General features: G+C 45.9%; 1 protein-coding gene across 2 annotated transcripts in view; it reads left to right on the plus strand.

Moving 5' to 3' along the window:
* Window positions 1-14,418, plus strand: part of ITSN2 (intersectin 2) — a 73,007-nt gene extending 58,589 nt beyond the window's left edge. The window contains exons 29-39 of one of the 2 annotated variants that reach the window (XM_088520131.1): window positions 6,434-6,555; window positions 6,850-6,956; window positions 7,556-7,739; window positions 8,061-8,159; window positions 8,318-8,485; window positions 9,275-9,487; window positions 10,217-10,338; window positions 10,876-10,958; window positions 11,105-11,188; window positions 11,454-11,627; window positions 12,943-14,418. In XM_088520131.1, the coding sequence (XP_088376257.1) occupies window positions 6,434-6,555; window positions 6,850-6,956; window positions 7,556-7,739; window positions 8,061-8,159; window positions 8,318-8,485; window positions 9,275-9,487; window positions 10,217-10,338; window positions 10,876-10,958; window positions 11,105-11,188; window positions 11,454-11,627; window positions 12,943-13,100 (1,514 nt within the window). In that variant the 3' untranslated portion in view covers window positions 13,101-14,418. The remainder of the gene's footprint in view (window positions 1-6,433; window positions 6,556-6,849; window positions 6,957-7,555; window positions 7,740-8,060; window positions 8,160-8,317; window positions 8,486-9,274; window positions 9,488-10,216; window positions 10,339-10,875; window positions 10,959-11,104; window positions 11,189-11,453; window positions 11,628-12,942) is intronic. The other variant, XM_088520132.1, reaches the window with a different exon arrangement.
* The last annotated feature ends 691 nt before the right edge of the window (window positions 14,419-15,109 follow it).

Raw genomic sequence — 15,109 nt, forward strand, 5'->3', positions numbered from 1 at the left:
GAGCCTCTTGCTCCTTTGGGAACGGCTGGGAAGTGCCCGAGAGCTGAAGAGCTCCGGAAGGAGGGAGCTTTCCGGGATCATCGGCACCTCTCATAGCTGCTTTCTCACAGTCCCTGCTGCTCTGGGATCCCGCAGCCAAGGAGCAGGAATGAGGCACCAATGCTCACGTGCTCAGTGAGCAGGTGGGGATGCAAACTTGCTGCTCCCAGGGAAACACCCTCGGAGCTGATGAGCTTGTGGCACACACATTTCCACGTCCGCGCGGACAGCGCGTCTTGAAGGATTCCAGCCCTTCAGTAACTTCTTTCACCATTACCTAGCAAGAGTTGGGCAGCAGTGAGCATCAGGCTTGTTAAAGCTCCTGGCTGAGTCCGGAGCCCGCAATCCTCTCTCCTTAGAACAGCCCACAGCTGCTATAAGCTGCAGCCTAAGGGGCGCATCTGCCTAAACCCTGTCCTAGCAGTGCCTCCTCAGTGCTGATGAGAAGGCCAAGTAGCACGGTGCTTAGTCCCCACTTTTCATGAGCATTTATAGACAAAGTTTGCTTATTTCATTTCAGGCTTTGAACAGAATCAAGCAGGTTCATGTCATGTGCAGATGCAAGTAGCTTCTGATGATACTTTGCTTTCTATCTCCTCCAAATTGTGCAGGAAGATGCAATCTTGTTAAAATCTCAGGGAATTTTGCCATTGCTTTTAACAAAACTAGAGTTTGACTGTGAATGTTGAGTCTGCATAACAGAAGTTTTTTCTTTTTTCTTTTATTTAAAAAATCAGTGTTTTGCTGAGTCAGTGGTGGCTGGTCATGAGTAATTGATACCAGTTATGTTGATAAACATGGAATTGCAGGAGCAGAAGTGCATGATGCCTGTTTTCAGAAAGCTGAATGTTAGCCATTCCTTTCTGACCTTTTTGATGTTATTCTGTCTTTGTCCGCAGAACTCATGTGTTTCACTCTTCAAATTTGTGTTCATTTTATCCTTCATCTTTTTTTTTTTTTTTTTTTTAGGACCCAATGTTGTCTTCCAGTGTGAAAGCACCTCAGAGACCCACTATCCGAGTTTGACTGTAGCGTGGAGGTGGCAGGGGGGCCAGCTCTGCTCAGATATCTCTGACACAATCATTTGGCTTCGTTTGAATGTCAGATCCTGACAAGAAATTAGGTGGTTTGGGGGATTTCTTATCTACAGTTACAATTGGTTTGTAAAAGCAGGAAGGATAGTGGGTCTTTGTGTGGCTTTCACTGCTGTCCATTCTTGTTTCCTCTAGTGTTTTTCTTTCACGTTGATAAGCGTAGAGCATTAGCATGCAGATCCAGCTATCGTTTGCATGGTGGGATTGCAGACACACAAAGACCCACTATTTGCACAGTTTATCTGAACTGTTTTGAATGGGTAGTTGTGTTCTTTAATGTTGTAATGTTCATACTGTGCAAATTAAAATGTTTGCTGATTCTTGCTCTGTTGGACTTGGTTTAATCTTCTCTGTGCTGAGCTTTTCAAATTGGCAGCCCGTGAGGTTCATCCACAAAATCAACCCTACCTTGTCTGCTGCTGAGAGTCACTGTGATTACTAATGTGCCGCGAGATCCAGGTTTAGAAGATTTAGATCCCATGCAGTCCAGCCTCTAAATACCCTATCGAGTGGGGAAGGAAGTATATAGACTAGAATAGAGGATGTTTTAATTTCTTTCTTCCTTCACAATAGTGCAACAGAAGGATTGCAGGCTGTTTGGGATCAATATATCCTATTCCTAAACAACCTTCCTCTAAATTATTCCTTTATTCAAACACCTCATACTTTGGCATACGGCAAAGCTACTAGTTACTGGCCAGTCTCTACTACTAGACCCTCTCCCTGCAGATGCAGTTCAGGCAAACACTAGAGATACCCGGAGCTAAAAACAAAGAATTTGTGTTGAGCAACAGACCTAAACGGTCATCTCAGATGCTCCTTTGAGGTACAGTTAGGGCCCGCTTGCCATGTGGTGCAGTTAAAGGCGCCCAGATATTAACCGTACGCGGAGAGGGGAACAGGGCTTCAGGCCCCGACCCCCCTGTACATGCAAGGATTCATTTAGCAGATAGAGCAGCAAGCTCCTTGATCCTGTAGCAAAAGGAGAAATCTAGCAGACAAAGTGTTTAATTTAGTTGGCTTCAGTTATGCAATGAAAAAGCGAAGGTGGCTTATGCGGAAATGTTTACAAACTACTATACGTTTACTATATATATACACATATATTTATATATATTGTTGTGATGGTACTATCGGGAAAATGTTAATCCAATTACAGAGATTTAAAAGCCTTTCTCCAGAAGTTCTATGAAAAGAGTGGAATGTTATTGTATTTAATATACTTGATCAAATAATGTATATGTGCCCTTTAGTTCAGAGGTTTATCTTTTGTGCAATAGAGACTACAGCAATGTGCCTACATGGAACTACACATGGATTTTTATTCTGGATGTATTTTCTCTAAATATTTTATTATAGACTGAAACAGTGTTATTGTAGGCAAATAATGTGCTAGACACTTTCGCGAGGAGCCGCGGTCCAGCTGACTTGGTTTTGGTTTTCCTTCTGAAAGTGCATTTTTAAGTATTCCTACTCACACACACTCATTGCCCGGAATTGCCTTCTCTGAATCCCTTTAGCCTGGGGGTATCAACAGGCACTCACTGTAGTCTTGTAACTCCATGATCTAATGGGGAATTTTTCCCATTTCCAAAATACGCTGTTAACCTAAGGGATTGGAGCCAAACTGACTTCCTAATCGTCCCTGACGGTTTTTGTTCAATGCCAAATTGCTACAAATTGCCTTTGAAAGAAGTAAAAAATGATTTCACATCTGGCCTGGGATGTTCTAGGAAATAGTTTTATGGTGTTTTACTGAAGGAACTGGCATTTTACCCACTTCTTTAATGTTACAATTCAAAATTAGGCATAGGGGCCAGTACAGTTTCACACAAGCAGCCCTATAATTGGGTATGTGGCTGTGAACAATAATAACTATTAAACAGCTGCCTTCAGCTGAACTGATGAGTGTTGCAGCGAGGCACCTGGGGCTCTCTCAGCTGCTTTCTGGTGTTTCAGTGTTACCTGAGGACCCTTTGAACTCTCTAGCTGTAGTCGTGATCACGATGATGATAAATGTTAATAACCGATTTAAGAAAGGCGCCGTCTCTGCCTGCAGTGTTTATCCCTGTGTGGGGCCGGGAAGGGTTGGACGATGGGACGTTATCCAGGGAAGGGCCAGGCCGAGGTTGTGTTGAAGACCAGACTGAAGGTCACTTTCTGTATCGGTGCAGAGGTGTTGCTAGTAGAAACTGCGTTTAAATCACTTTTGTTTTAAAAATGTTAACCTAAAAAAAATTTTAATTTTCCGGGTTGGTTGTAATGCCCTCTTCTGTGGATACAACCCCACGGAGCAAAGCGCGGCCGTCAGCACCGCTGCTTTATATAAAACCAGTGTCCCAACGTTCATCCCGCGCCGGGTGAGCGCGGCCGGCTCTGGATCCAGGCAGGGCGAACACGAGGGAGCTGCAGGGCTGCTGCTCCCTGCTGCTGCTCCCGGCAGTTGGGGAAGCCCAGCAGCCCCTGGAGCACCCGGATACCCGAGCGCTTCCCGCTTCCGCGCTCGCCCCGTTGGCGTCACGCGTTAGCCGGGCAGGGAGCGCGGCCGGCCCCGCCACGGCGCCGGGATGGGGGATTTGCTGCCCGGGATGGGGGATTTGCTGCCCAGGATGGGGGATTTGCTGCCTGCACCCTGGGGTCGGCAGGGAGAGCGGCCCCATGTGCTGCTCTCCCAGCCCAGCAGCTGCCGGCTCTGCTTCGCATGGGGCAATTGCTCATCTTCTGTTTTAAATGAAGCTGTAAGATTACTATGCAAATGTATTTTATTAAAGGGACACGTAAAAGGATCTCGTTTGTCTGCTGTGGTTTTTTTTTGGTCATCTGGGTCATCTTTCTCCCCGTCCGAAGAGCTGGGGGCAAGCACTGGGTCGCTGTCTCTGACGAAGCAGTTTTGCTTTCCACTGAGTTCCAAATTTCTGCTGTTGTGGAGAGCACTTAGTCCATGTAGCAGAATGGGGAGGTTGGATGTAGTTTTTTTGCAGACTGCTTCTCAGGATGTGATGGAAACCAGCCTTGCTGGGGGAGTAGGGTTAATACAGGCAGGAGTTCAAAACCTTACCTGCTTTTTCCAGCTCTATCCATTAATTCGAGCCTTAAAAGAAACCCAAAACACTCTTCTTACAAGTGTAATTTCCATAGGCCACTTCTGGCCCTAAATAGCCTTCGTTTTGGTGCCCAAAGCAGTGATTTTGCTGGGCTTGCTTCAGGGAAAGTGCTAGAGCTCAGCACCTCTTACCAGATGAAACATCACTGTCTTTTTTTTTTTTTTTTTCCCGTGTTTTTCATTGTTCATTCCATTTAGGAGATGGATCAAAAGCACTTTGTGTCCCAGCAGATCTCAGAAGTCTTCCAAAGCCATGAGGGTGTCTGCGACTGAAGCCAAACTGATGATTTTCTGCAGCCAAAAGAGCAATTCTACTGAAACACACATTCCTGTCTGCTAAACTGGCAAAGAAAAAAGATTTTATTTTTTGTTTCTTCCCGGGGAGTCAGACAAGTGCCAGAACTGATGCAAGGAAAGGGGTGGACAGGAGCGGCCCAGGAGAAGGGGCAGGATTTGGTCCCCGCTCTCCGTAGCGGGGGCCAGGGGGTTGCTGCAGCCACCATGGGATTTGGCATCGACAGGCAAACATCTGGGGTGTCTCCTTCCATTCTCTCTCTTATCTTCCTTTTAGACCCAAGTGCCTAAATTAGTTCCCTAAAATCAGCTGTGTGGATTTTACCCTAAGTATGTTACGCTGGTTTCATCAGACCCGTCACCATCCAGGGCTTTTTATTAGGGCTTATTTAAGCTCAGAAGAGGAAATGTCCATTGAGCCCCAAAACCTACAGCTCCAATACACGGATTGTGCAGGAATGGATTAAATGAACTGTGGTTTTTTGCATCTGATGCTGAGCTTTTTAAAATCAGGTCTGGTTTAGGTATGCAGAGAAGGTGCATCTTCCTTCCAGGGTTTATTGCAGCTCTAAGTAGACAAAATTGAGAGACGTAAGTACAAGCGTTCGCACTGCTCTGGAGCTGCTCACATCAAACCAAACTTCTCTAAACGTTCAGTACTTCTTAACTTTGTTTTTTGGTGTTTTTGCTACTACCTCATTTTCGTTTCATTGTTTAGAGCCATCTTTCCCAAACAAATCTAAAATTCGGCAGCCAGGAGAAAATCCCATTCTGATTTCCTGGATGCGTTAGGGTGATGGGGGATGTGGCCATTCCGCTTTTCAAAATACTTGCAAAGTTTCAGGAAGGAGTTTTGTAGCTCCTCTAGTGTCTGCTCTTTTTCTCCTCTTCCAAAAAAAGAAATCCATGGTTTAGATTTTAGTAAAGTCTGATGCTGTCTTATCAAATGATACACGTATGATGCTCCTGAACACTCCTTAATCATGTTTTTTCTGCCACTCCACAGTATTTGCCTAGCCTGTGGTGTCTAGCAGATGGATCAGTTTGATTTTCCATTCTCTTGCCCATCTAAACAGACTCGTTCACTACTTTCTTGCTTTGTTTTTTATCAGTTTTGATTTAGTTACTAAATGTCAAACTATCACGTTTACTAATGTACAAGGAAGAGAAAAAGGGTGTAAGTAATCGGAAACCACAGGGATTGCATGTTATCACGGCAAACAGGGTGTTTATTTTGTCATTAGATGCCTGTGTGATCCTGTGCATGTTTTTGATTCTCCAAACTTAATGCATAAGAACTAATTCAGTCCAAATGCATAAGAAATAATCCATCTCTGGCTGCTTTTGTTTGTGAGCTAGGAAAAAAAAAATAACTCAGCTATGAAGTTAGGCAACTAAAATTGGGCAGCATAACTTTGTGCATTCACACTGCTGGTTCGTATTGTACCTCAACAGTCAAGTCAGGACACTTTAGAAATAGAGTGGGAACTCGAGGTGCAATGTCACAAATTGATCCCAGCCACCTTCTAGACTGCTGCATCCCACCAAAGACATTGCCCAAGGTAAGAGAGTGTCACAGCTTGGACTACAGCATTGCAGAGAAAGAAGAGGAATCACGAGGGAGGCGGAGTGACAAGAAGTGGGGAGTTCTTGTTACGTGTCACAAGCAAAGGAATGTCTGAAGAAATAGAAAGGTTTTAGATTCAAAACTGACCTGAAGGGGGGAGGGAGTTAATGGCTACGTGACTAGATTTGCAGACTCACTAACGGCCAGGGTTTTAGAAGAGACCTGCTGTGCAGATAGGCTGATGCTCGGGCTGCTGAATTCTCATGGGACTTCATGTAACTCGTCAGATCTGACGGCTTTGAGCGGGGACCTAAACTCCTGGCTTGCTTCTTGTAGGGTGTGCTGATCTCCAAAGCCTTGATACTATGCAGCCAATGGAGAGGAAAAGACAGGGCTACATTCATGAACTCATTCAGACCGAAGAAAGGTACATGGATGATCTCCAGCTTGTCATAGAGGTGAGATGTCTTGGACATGAGGACACGTTTGGAAAAACAGTTTGGTTTTAAGATGAGTTTTAAGTCTCTGCTCGCTCGCAAAGCTGCGGAGGCTCAAGAAAATGAGTTGCAAAAGTACCTGGAAAGTTTATTGACTGCCCGCACCTTTGATGGGTGCTAATAAGGGACTTCCCGTGACTTCTCCCAGTAAACTGGATGCTCAGCATTTGAAAGAGCAGAATCTTTAGCCCAAACAAGCAGCAAGTTGCCTCTATCCATGAAGAGCTGCTCACCTTTCTGAACTTTTGACTGCAGGTTTTCCAGAAACCAATGGCTGATTCGGGCTGTCTCACAGAAGGAGAGATGGGGCTGATCTTTGTTAACTGGAAGGAACTTATCATGTCAAATACAAAGTTACTGAAGTGAGTACTTACCTACACTTGTGGCTCCTAAATAAGAGCTCACTTAACCTTTTGTATTTTCTTCTTCAGATCTTTATTCTCTTGTTCCCCAGGAAGTTTTCTGGTTTTACAGCAGATATTCTGTCTGTGCTCATTGTTTTCTGTGTACGTGTGTGTTCAGAGCAGCTAAGGGCATTCAGGTTTCCTCCCAGAGAAGGAGCGGTGGTGAGAGGGACAAGAATAAATAGCAAGAACAGATGCACTCTTACTCTAGTATCTTAGCAATAAAGCCTACAGAAAGAGCATGTACTGGAGGTGTTCTCCTGTTTTTTGCAAAGCAGCCTTGTGTTCTCTAAAAATAATCTTCATAAAGCAGATAATAATTTATTAGAGTGGGTTGCTGCTCAATTGTAACAATTAATGACATTTTCCCCAAAAACCTCAATGGAAAATCTTAGTCATCTAGACTTACCAGGCAGATATTTCTTCTCAGCTTCCCCTGGGCCAACAGCTGCCTCCTGGTCGAAGCTGGGCCCTGTTGGTGCCTTTGTGGACATGGGTGTTGCAAGGCCTCTGGCTCGGACCTCGCGTCCTTCCCGGCTGATCTCTGTCTTCTCCAGAGCCTTGCGGGTGCGTAAGAAAACGGGAGGAGAGAAGATGCCGGTGCAGATGATCGGGGACATCCTGGCGGCCGAGCTCGCCCACATGCAGGCCTACATCCGCTTCTGCAGCTGCCAGCTCAACGGGGCCTCGCTGCTGCAGCAGAAAACTGACGAGGACTCTGATTTCAAAGACTTCTTGAAGGTATCTGGTTCAGTAGCTTCTGGACTTTCTCCTTTTGTTGGTGGCAGGACCTAGGCAGAAGCCTGTCCAACCAGCGTCACCTAGATCAGAATAACCCAGAAGAGTGAAGTCTTGCAAAAATGGATAAGAACCTGCCAAGGAGTATTTATATGGTGACCATGATAACTCTGTGTGTTTGTGCTTTATAATTACCTATCAACCTTCCTCTCTAATGAATGTCTGGAAAACTTAATTTTAATCAGGCACTTTCCAGTGCAATGAGACGACTGTTTCTTGAAGATTAATGTAGTGGCTCTGTTAAATTTCTGGGTTGCCCCACAGAAACTGGCCGTGGATCCACGCTGCAAGGGAATGCCTCTCTCCAGCTTCCTCCTGAAACCCATGCAAAGAATAACCCGCTACCCTCTGCTCATCAAGAGTGTGAGTACCCTAAGGGAGGCCCCGGGTGGGGATGCATTTGAGTTTGGTCACAGTAGTAAAGGTGAATAAAGCCGTGTCCTTTACAGTATTTCTCTGGCGGTGCGGAGCAGGAAGACTTTGTTTTGATCCTGGTTTCCCCCCTTTTTGTCTCATACCAGATTTTAGAGAACACTCCGGAAACTCACCCCGATCACAGCAATCTCCGGCTGGCCCTGGAGCGCGCGGAGGAGCTCTGCTCCCAGGTCAACGAGGGGGTGCGCGAGAAGGAGAACTCGGACAGGCTGGAGTGGATCCAGAGCCACGTGCAGTGCGAGGGCCTGGCTGAGGTAACGCGGCGCCGCTCCGCAGGGCTGCACGGGCTGCTGCAGGGCATTTTGGAAAGGCAGCGGGGGGAAAATGGGAATGGTTCTCACCTCCGTTACAACAACGGAATATTGGGTGCAGTTCTGGGCTCCCCAGCAGAAGAGGGACATGGAGCTTCTAGAGAGGGTTCAGTGTAGAGCAACGAAGATGAATAAGGGATTGGAGCAACTGTCGTATGGGGAAAGACTAAGCGAGCTGGGCCTGTTTAGCCTGGAGGAGAGAAGATTCAGAGGAGATCTGATCAACATGTGTAAGTACCTGAGGAGAGAATGTAGGGCCAAATGATGGGGCCAAACTCTTCTCTGTGGTGGCTGGTGACAGGACGAGGGGTAATGGGTGTAAGTTGAAACACAGGCAGTTCCACCTCCATGTGAAGAACTTCTTTCCTGTTGAGGGTGACAGAGCCCTGGCACAGGCTGCCCAGAGAGGTTGTGGAGTCTCCTTCTCTGGAGATCTTCCAAACCCGCCTGGATGCCACCCTGTGCCACGTGCTCTGGGTGTCCCTGCTGGAGCAGGGGGGGTTGGACTAGATGATCTCTAGAGGTCCCTGCCAACCTCAACCATTCTGGGATTCTGTGAAACCCCCATTGGCAGCTCCTCGGAGGTGCTTGTAATACTCCCACACACCTTTCAGGACAGCCTTTGACCTGCTCAGCTGAGATGCCAACTCTCATTTGACAGTTCAGGGAGCTGTGAAGATGAGCAGGAACTAGTGCCTGCATTAACGGGCTGCTGGATTTTGTCTCTCCTAGCAACCGGTTTTCAACTCCCTCACCAACTGCCTGGGCCCGCGGAAGCTCCTGCACAGTGGCAAGCTGTACAAGGCCAAGAGCAGCAAGGAGCTCTACGGCTTCCTCTTCAACGACTTCCTGCTGCTCACCTACATGGTGAAGCAGTTCGTCTCTTCCGGCTCGGATAAGCTCTTCAGCCCCAAGTGCAACTCCCAGTTTAAAATGTACAAAACGGTGAGTGAGCGAGGAGCTCCCGGGTGATGTTTACACAGCAGGATCTGGCGTCCGGTGAGGAATGCTGTTCTGTCTGCCGGGATTAGCCGTCTAGCCCCGCTGGATCACGGACCACACGGCCATGCACTGGCAGCCAGCACACGCAGAGGCTGCTTGGCCGAGTCCCTCACACAGGAGAAGTGTTTTGGCTTGGGTTGAACAAGCCAGAAATAGCATCGTGCCTGTGCTAACACTGCTGAGAGGGTCAGGAGCTTTGGGCTGTGCAAGGTCTTGCATTCGCGTGAAAATAGCTGGGCTTCTGAAGACAGCAGAAGGGCTAGCGCTCTTTGAAAGCAGCTTTTAGGAACGTGCACAGAGATGAGAGCCACGCTCTGCAACACCTTCGTGTGTATCCACAGTGTCATGCTCAGTGTCCGCAGGACAAGTCGGTGGCTGCATTCAGAGCAGCCACCTGAGCTTGTCCTGAGAGGGTCTCCAAGATCCACACTGCTGCTGCCCTTATGCATCGCTACCCCTTTCGCAAAGCTCTTAACCCAGAAGAACAGACATTATTGCCAGAATTTAAGTGTTCCTCTCAGTCCTGGCACCTTGACACAGTGATCTGCTTGTTGGTTTCGTGTCCCAGGACTTCCTTTTCCACGCAGTGAAGCGGGCTGTTTAAACACCCGTGTAGTGTTTCTGCTCATGGTGAGGGCGACGCTGCCTCAGTGACGTTTGCTCTTCCCTCAGCCTGTCTTCCTGAACGAGGTCCTGGTGAAGCTGCCAACAGACCCATCAAGCGACGAACCCGTTTTTCACATATCGCACATTGACAGGGTTTACACACTGAAAACTGACAACATCAACGAGCGGTGAGTGGGGCCAACGCTGCTCGGAGATTAAACGCTTCAAACGTTTCCTATGGACAGAGTGGGGGGTTAGGGGCTCAGAAAGCAGGACTTAGCTTCTCAATCAGAAGTTAAACTCATTGACTCTCATTTGAATTGAAATATTCTCTCGGGTTGTTTTGCTTGTCCTGCAGCTCTTGCAGCAGAGCCCAGAGATACAAGTAGCACTCCGAGATGCTTTAGTTGTACAGAGAATAGCTCAGGACTGCCAAGTCCTGCATTCCATAGGATTCTTCCACAGTCCTCGTCAGTGCTGAATGTGGCCCGGCAATCTTGACTGAAAAGGCAGCTCCAATGCCACTTATTTAGGCTGATGTGGACATGTGGCATAAGACTAAATCCAAAAGCTCCATAACTAAATTTAGTCATTGAATTAACTTGACTGATTTGTGATGCCTCTGAAATTCAGTGGGGGCAAAAATGGTAAAAAAGATACTGAGATAGAGTCACTGGTGAGTGAGGATCGTCCAGCCCAGACCACGGGGGTTGCTTCTTTTGCAGGACTGCCTGGGTGCAGAAAATCAAAGCAGCATCAGAGCAGTACATCGAAACGGAGAAGAAGAAACGTGAAAAGGCCTATCAAGGTACCTGCCCCCCTCCACCTGCCCCCGGCGCGGGGCCTTTCCTGGAGGACACAGTGGTGTCGGTGTGGGCTCTCACTCTGCATCTGTTGCTACGTGTGTTGCTTTGTCTGCAACCAACGCGCTCAGTTCCACCTTTTTGTTCCCAGCTCGCTCACAAAAGACCTCGGGAATAGGTCGCTTGATGGTGCACGTGATTGAGGCAACGGAGCTGAAGGCCTGTAAACCCAATGGTAAGTGAAGGGATTATTAGTGGTAACTGACTTTATCCCTGCCCTGTTTGGTAGCGAGCAGGTTGGTGATTCAGAAACCCTGTGGCTTCAGCTACAGCTTCTGAACGAACTGGCCACCACTGAGCTCTAGAGGACCGGGCGAAGGACGAGCTCTGTGCTGCCTCAGGATGCACGGGTTGCACAGGCCCATTTTTCTGGATGGTAGCAGAGCTGATGGGTCCGAGTGGCCTCGCGTTGCTGAGGTGTTTCCCTAATTTCTGTCTAGGGAAAAGCAACCCGTACTGTGAGATCAGCATGGGCTCACAGAGCTACACGACACGGACCGTGCAGGACACCCTCAACCCCAAGTGGAACTTCACCTGCCAGTTCTTCATTAAGGATCTCTATCAGGATGTCCTCTGCATCACCATGTTTGACAGGGATCAGTTTGCGCCTGATGGTAAGTGCGAACATCTGTTTTCAGGAAAAGAATGTGGGTTTTTTGTGTGTGTGTGACTTGGGGTTTGTAGTTTGTCACCAAGAGCCTTCTGAGAAATCCATAAAAATGATGGCTCCTTCCTCTGGAGGAGCCCAGAGGTCTGGGCAGTCACATCATACCCCATCTTGTGCACCAACAACAGAATTATTTTTTGTTAAGCTGGGCAGAGAGAACTGTTGAAAGCAGAACTCTCTTCTATCATACAGCCAATGCCTGAAAATAAGGTGCTAGGTTATATTTGCAGACTGTTCTTTCTTCCCTTGTAAACTGAGCACATTCTTGGCAGGCAGCAGTTTGCAATAGGCTTTGAAAGGGCCAACCCTTTTTTTCGGGGCATTGATACACAGGTGGTTAACACAGTTCACATCATTTTGCCTTGAGTGGAGTTGCCGTATGTGCCGGCCCGGCTTGGCCCTGTCCTCGCGCGGGGCAGTGCGACGCTGCTGCCCCCTCCTGCAGCTGCTCCTGCTGAACCAGCACCTTTCCATACACATCAGCACCTTTCCACACACATCCACTCATGCACGTACCCGTTTGGGTATGAAATGGCCACAGAGAAGGTACCTCATTCTTGAACAGGGCTGTAAACCTGTTAGCGTGTTTTTTTCAGGGTCATTGTCCTTGTGAAAACCATGACAGGTTCATTGATCAATCTATTTATCTATCTAAAAGTCTAATTAAAAGTTGGCTGAGACAAAATAGGGTTTTTTTTTTTTTTGTGCTTCATCACTTAATTTTGTTCTTCCAACACAAAGACTGGAGGACATTCCAAACAACATTACTGAAAAGGGAACTGATGTTTTTGAAGCCCTTAGATCAAGCTGTGACAGAGGCATGTTTTCCATTCTCATTCTATAGCATTTTGTCTTCTAAAAAGCCCCCTTTTTGTCAGTACTGTCAGATTTACACAAGAGTGAAAGTCCAGTCACAAGGAAGCTTGAGGCTAGTGCTCTGGTACTTAGTACTTAATGCCTATAGCCTTGCTTTTTATGTTGAGACTCTCACATGTTGTCACTTCTAGTTGCTACAGACAGAAGTGTGATAGTACAGCAACATTAATGATAGCAGCAAAAGATGAAAAGCAGAAAGAGATTAAAAAAAAATTGTAAGGATGCTACATGTGCCAGCAGGAGAAACTGCTGCGTAGACCTGAGCTCTGCTGTCTGTCAGGGATGGCTTCCTCTTTAGACGATACTGGCATCCAGTTGTTCAGCTCTTCCAAGCAAACAGGTCTTTGTTTAATGACATTTCTCACTCATTTGCATTTGTCCGACAGATTTCTTGGGTCGCACGGAAATTCCAGTAGCAAAAATCAGAGCAGACCAAGAAGGCAAGGGACCCACAACGAAACACTTGCTGCTGCATGAAGTTCCCACTGGTGAAGTCTGGATCCGTTTCGACCTGCAGCTCTTTGAGCAGAAAACACTCCTTTAAAAGCACGTTTTTAATTTATGAAGGACAAACGAAGCTATCAGCCTGAACATTTTTTTCCAAAAGCTTCTTTGCCCTAAGCTGATTACTGAGCAAGAATTCCTGCTGCTTCCATATTCCTCTTGGTTACAGGTTGTGTTTGAGTTCTTTGCTGTGTTCAAAGTTGCTGTTGATCTATGCAAACAAAAACGTTGCTGTATGCAGCATACATACATGTACGCTATATACGTGTATGTGTACAGTAGTATAGCTCAGTGCCTTTTTATGATATTGAAATATATTGGTTTTAGATGCCAATGTTTCCATTTTCAGGGCCATAAAAAGTATTAAGTAGAAATGTGGCATCAAGATGTATGTATTTTACCACTTAGTCTAACATATAGACTGAGGAATGGTTTAGTTTAGTGCTATAATCATTCCATTTGAAATCAGAAAAGTGATATCCACTGGAACCTTCCCATCTCAGGATGATAACTTTAAAGATTAAAAGCTCAAGAAGCCTTAGCACTGGAGGAGTCTCCAATACCTTATATGTTCTTTAAAAATCAAATGTAGTTCTTTACTTGACTGCTCTTTACTTAGTTCTGCACTGAATCAGTCACTGCAACTTGATTTTTCTTTCTGCTTCAGTTTAATTAATCATTCTCTACTGAGACAATGTTGTAAAGAATAACTATAAAAATATTTTAAATACTGTGACCCACATTTATGTGGCAAAATACCCTTCAGCTTTTAATTTTTCCTAAATCTAAGTTATTTATGTACATATCCTCGGGTTTGCAGACCTCCACGTGAATCTTGAATCTTTGTCATTGCCAACATGTATATAGAGAGTAAAATATGAAGTTTATTAATGTAATTTGTCTACAGATGTTTATTGATGCATAGTGATTTTTTTAAAAAGTATATTTTATTGTACAAAAGAATGTGAAATAATGAGAAAAACCTAAAGGATTGATTTCAAGAAAAGTTTAATAAGTTTAAATGTTTATTCTGGGCAGCTGCTAAGCCCAGCAAAAATCTGTAAAATGAGAGCGGTTGTAAAACAAAATCTTTCTCTTGGCACTAATGTCAGGGATGCTAAAAGAGAGTTTGTTGATGAAGTGTTTGATACTGTTATCCTTTTACTGCCTCCTTCTACTGCTTTGTTGATAAAGCACCTCACGCACTTCCGAGCGCCGCGTGCCCTTCTTTATCCCGGGCGCTGCAGGAGCTCCTGCTGCCTGAGGCCCTGCTGTTACAGGGCTGAGGAGACCTGTCACTCCTGACAGCTTTCGGTGGCTCAGAATTTCTAACCCTAAATAAAATGAAGTCTCGGCAACTCTTGGAGAGATCGTGTCTGTACAGGGGGAGATAAGAACTTCCCGCACCTGCACAGAGAAAACTGTGCATCTTGTGGGTCTTTACATCTGAGCTCCTATGAGTTAAACTAGCAGAGAAATGGGAACCCTAATGGGACAAGAAAAAAATAATTTATAGGGCACTGGCAGCTTCTGTTGTTTGTTTTTTATTGTTTGGAAACCAGCTGCACAGTACCAGAATTCTCCACAAGAATAGACACCATCTCCCTGTGTGGATCATATAATTATTTCCTGCCTCTCAAAGCAATGCATATGTATTTCATACAGGTTGATTTCATGCATGCTGTCAGAGAAAACCTTCTAACTACCTTGCCTTGGTAGTAGTGCCCTAGTATTATTTTGCAAGACATTCAGTGATTGAATTCTGATAGAAATTTAAAGAAAAATGTTTTGTACATGTCCACTAACCACACACAAAGCCAAGAGCACCTCCCTTGTCATTTAAAGAGAGGGTTGGTTCTTCAGTTAACCTTTTTGAGCTTCTTTTGCAAAATGGGAAGAGCTGGAGGTGAAATCTGCTTTCCCCTCTGACCGCTGCTTAGATTCACACTTCCTGTAATCTGTATAATATTCTTGTAATATGAGGTACAGCAGATTCAGAGCTGTAGCTCTCTCCAGTCCTAGGGAAAGAGAGTCTATGCTGCACACAAG

The sequence above is a fragment of the Tinamus guttatus genome, unplaced genomic scaffold (genome assembly GCF_059628265.1).
Source record: "Tinamus guttatus ecotype Peru unplaced genomic scaffold, ASM5962826v1 Tinamus_guttatus_pri_ptg000080l, whole genome shotgun sequence".
Lineage (NCBI taxonomy): Eukaryota > Metazoa > Chordata > Aves > Tinamiformes > Tinamidae > Tinamus > Tinamus guttatus.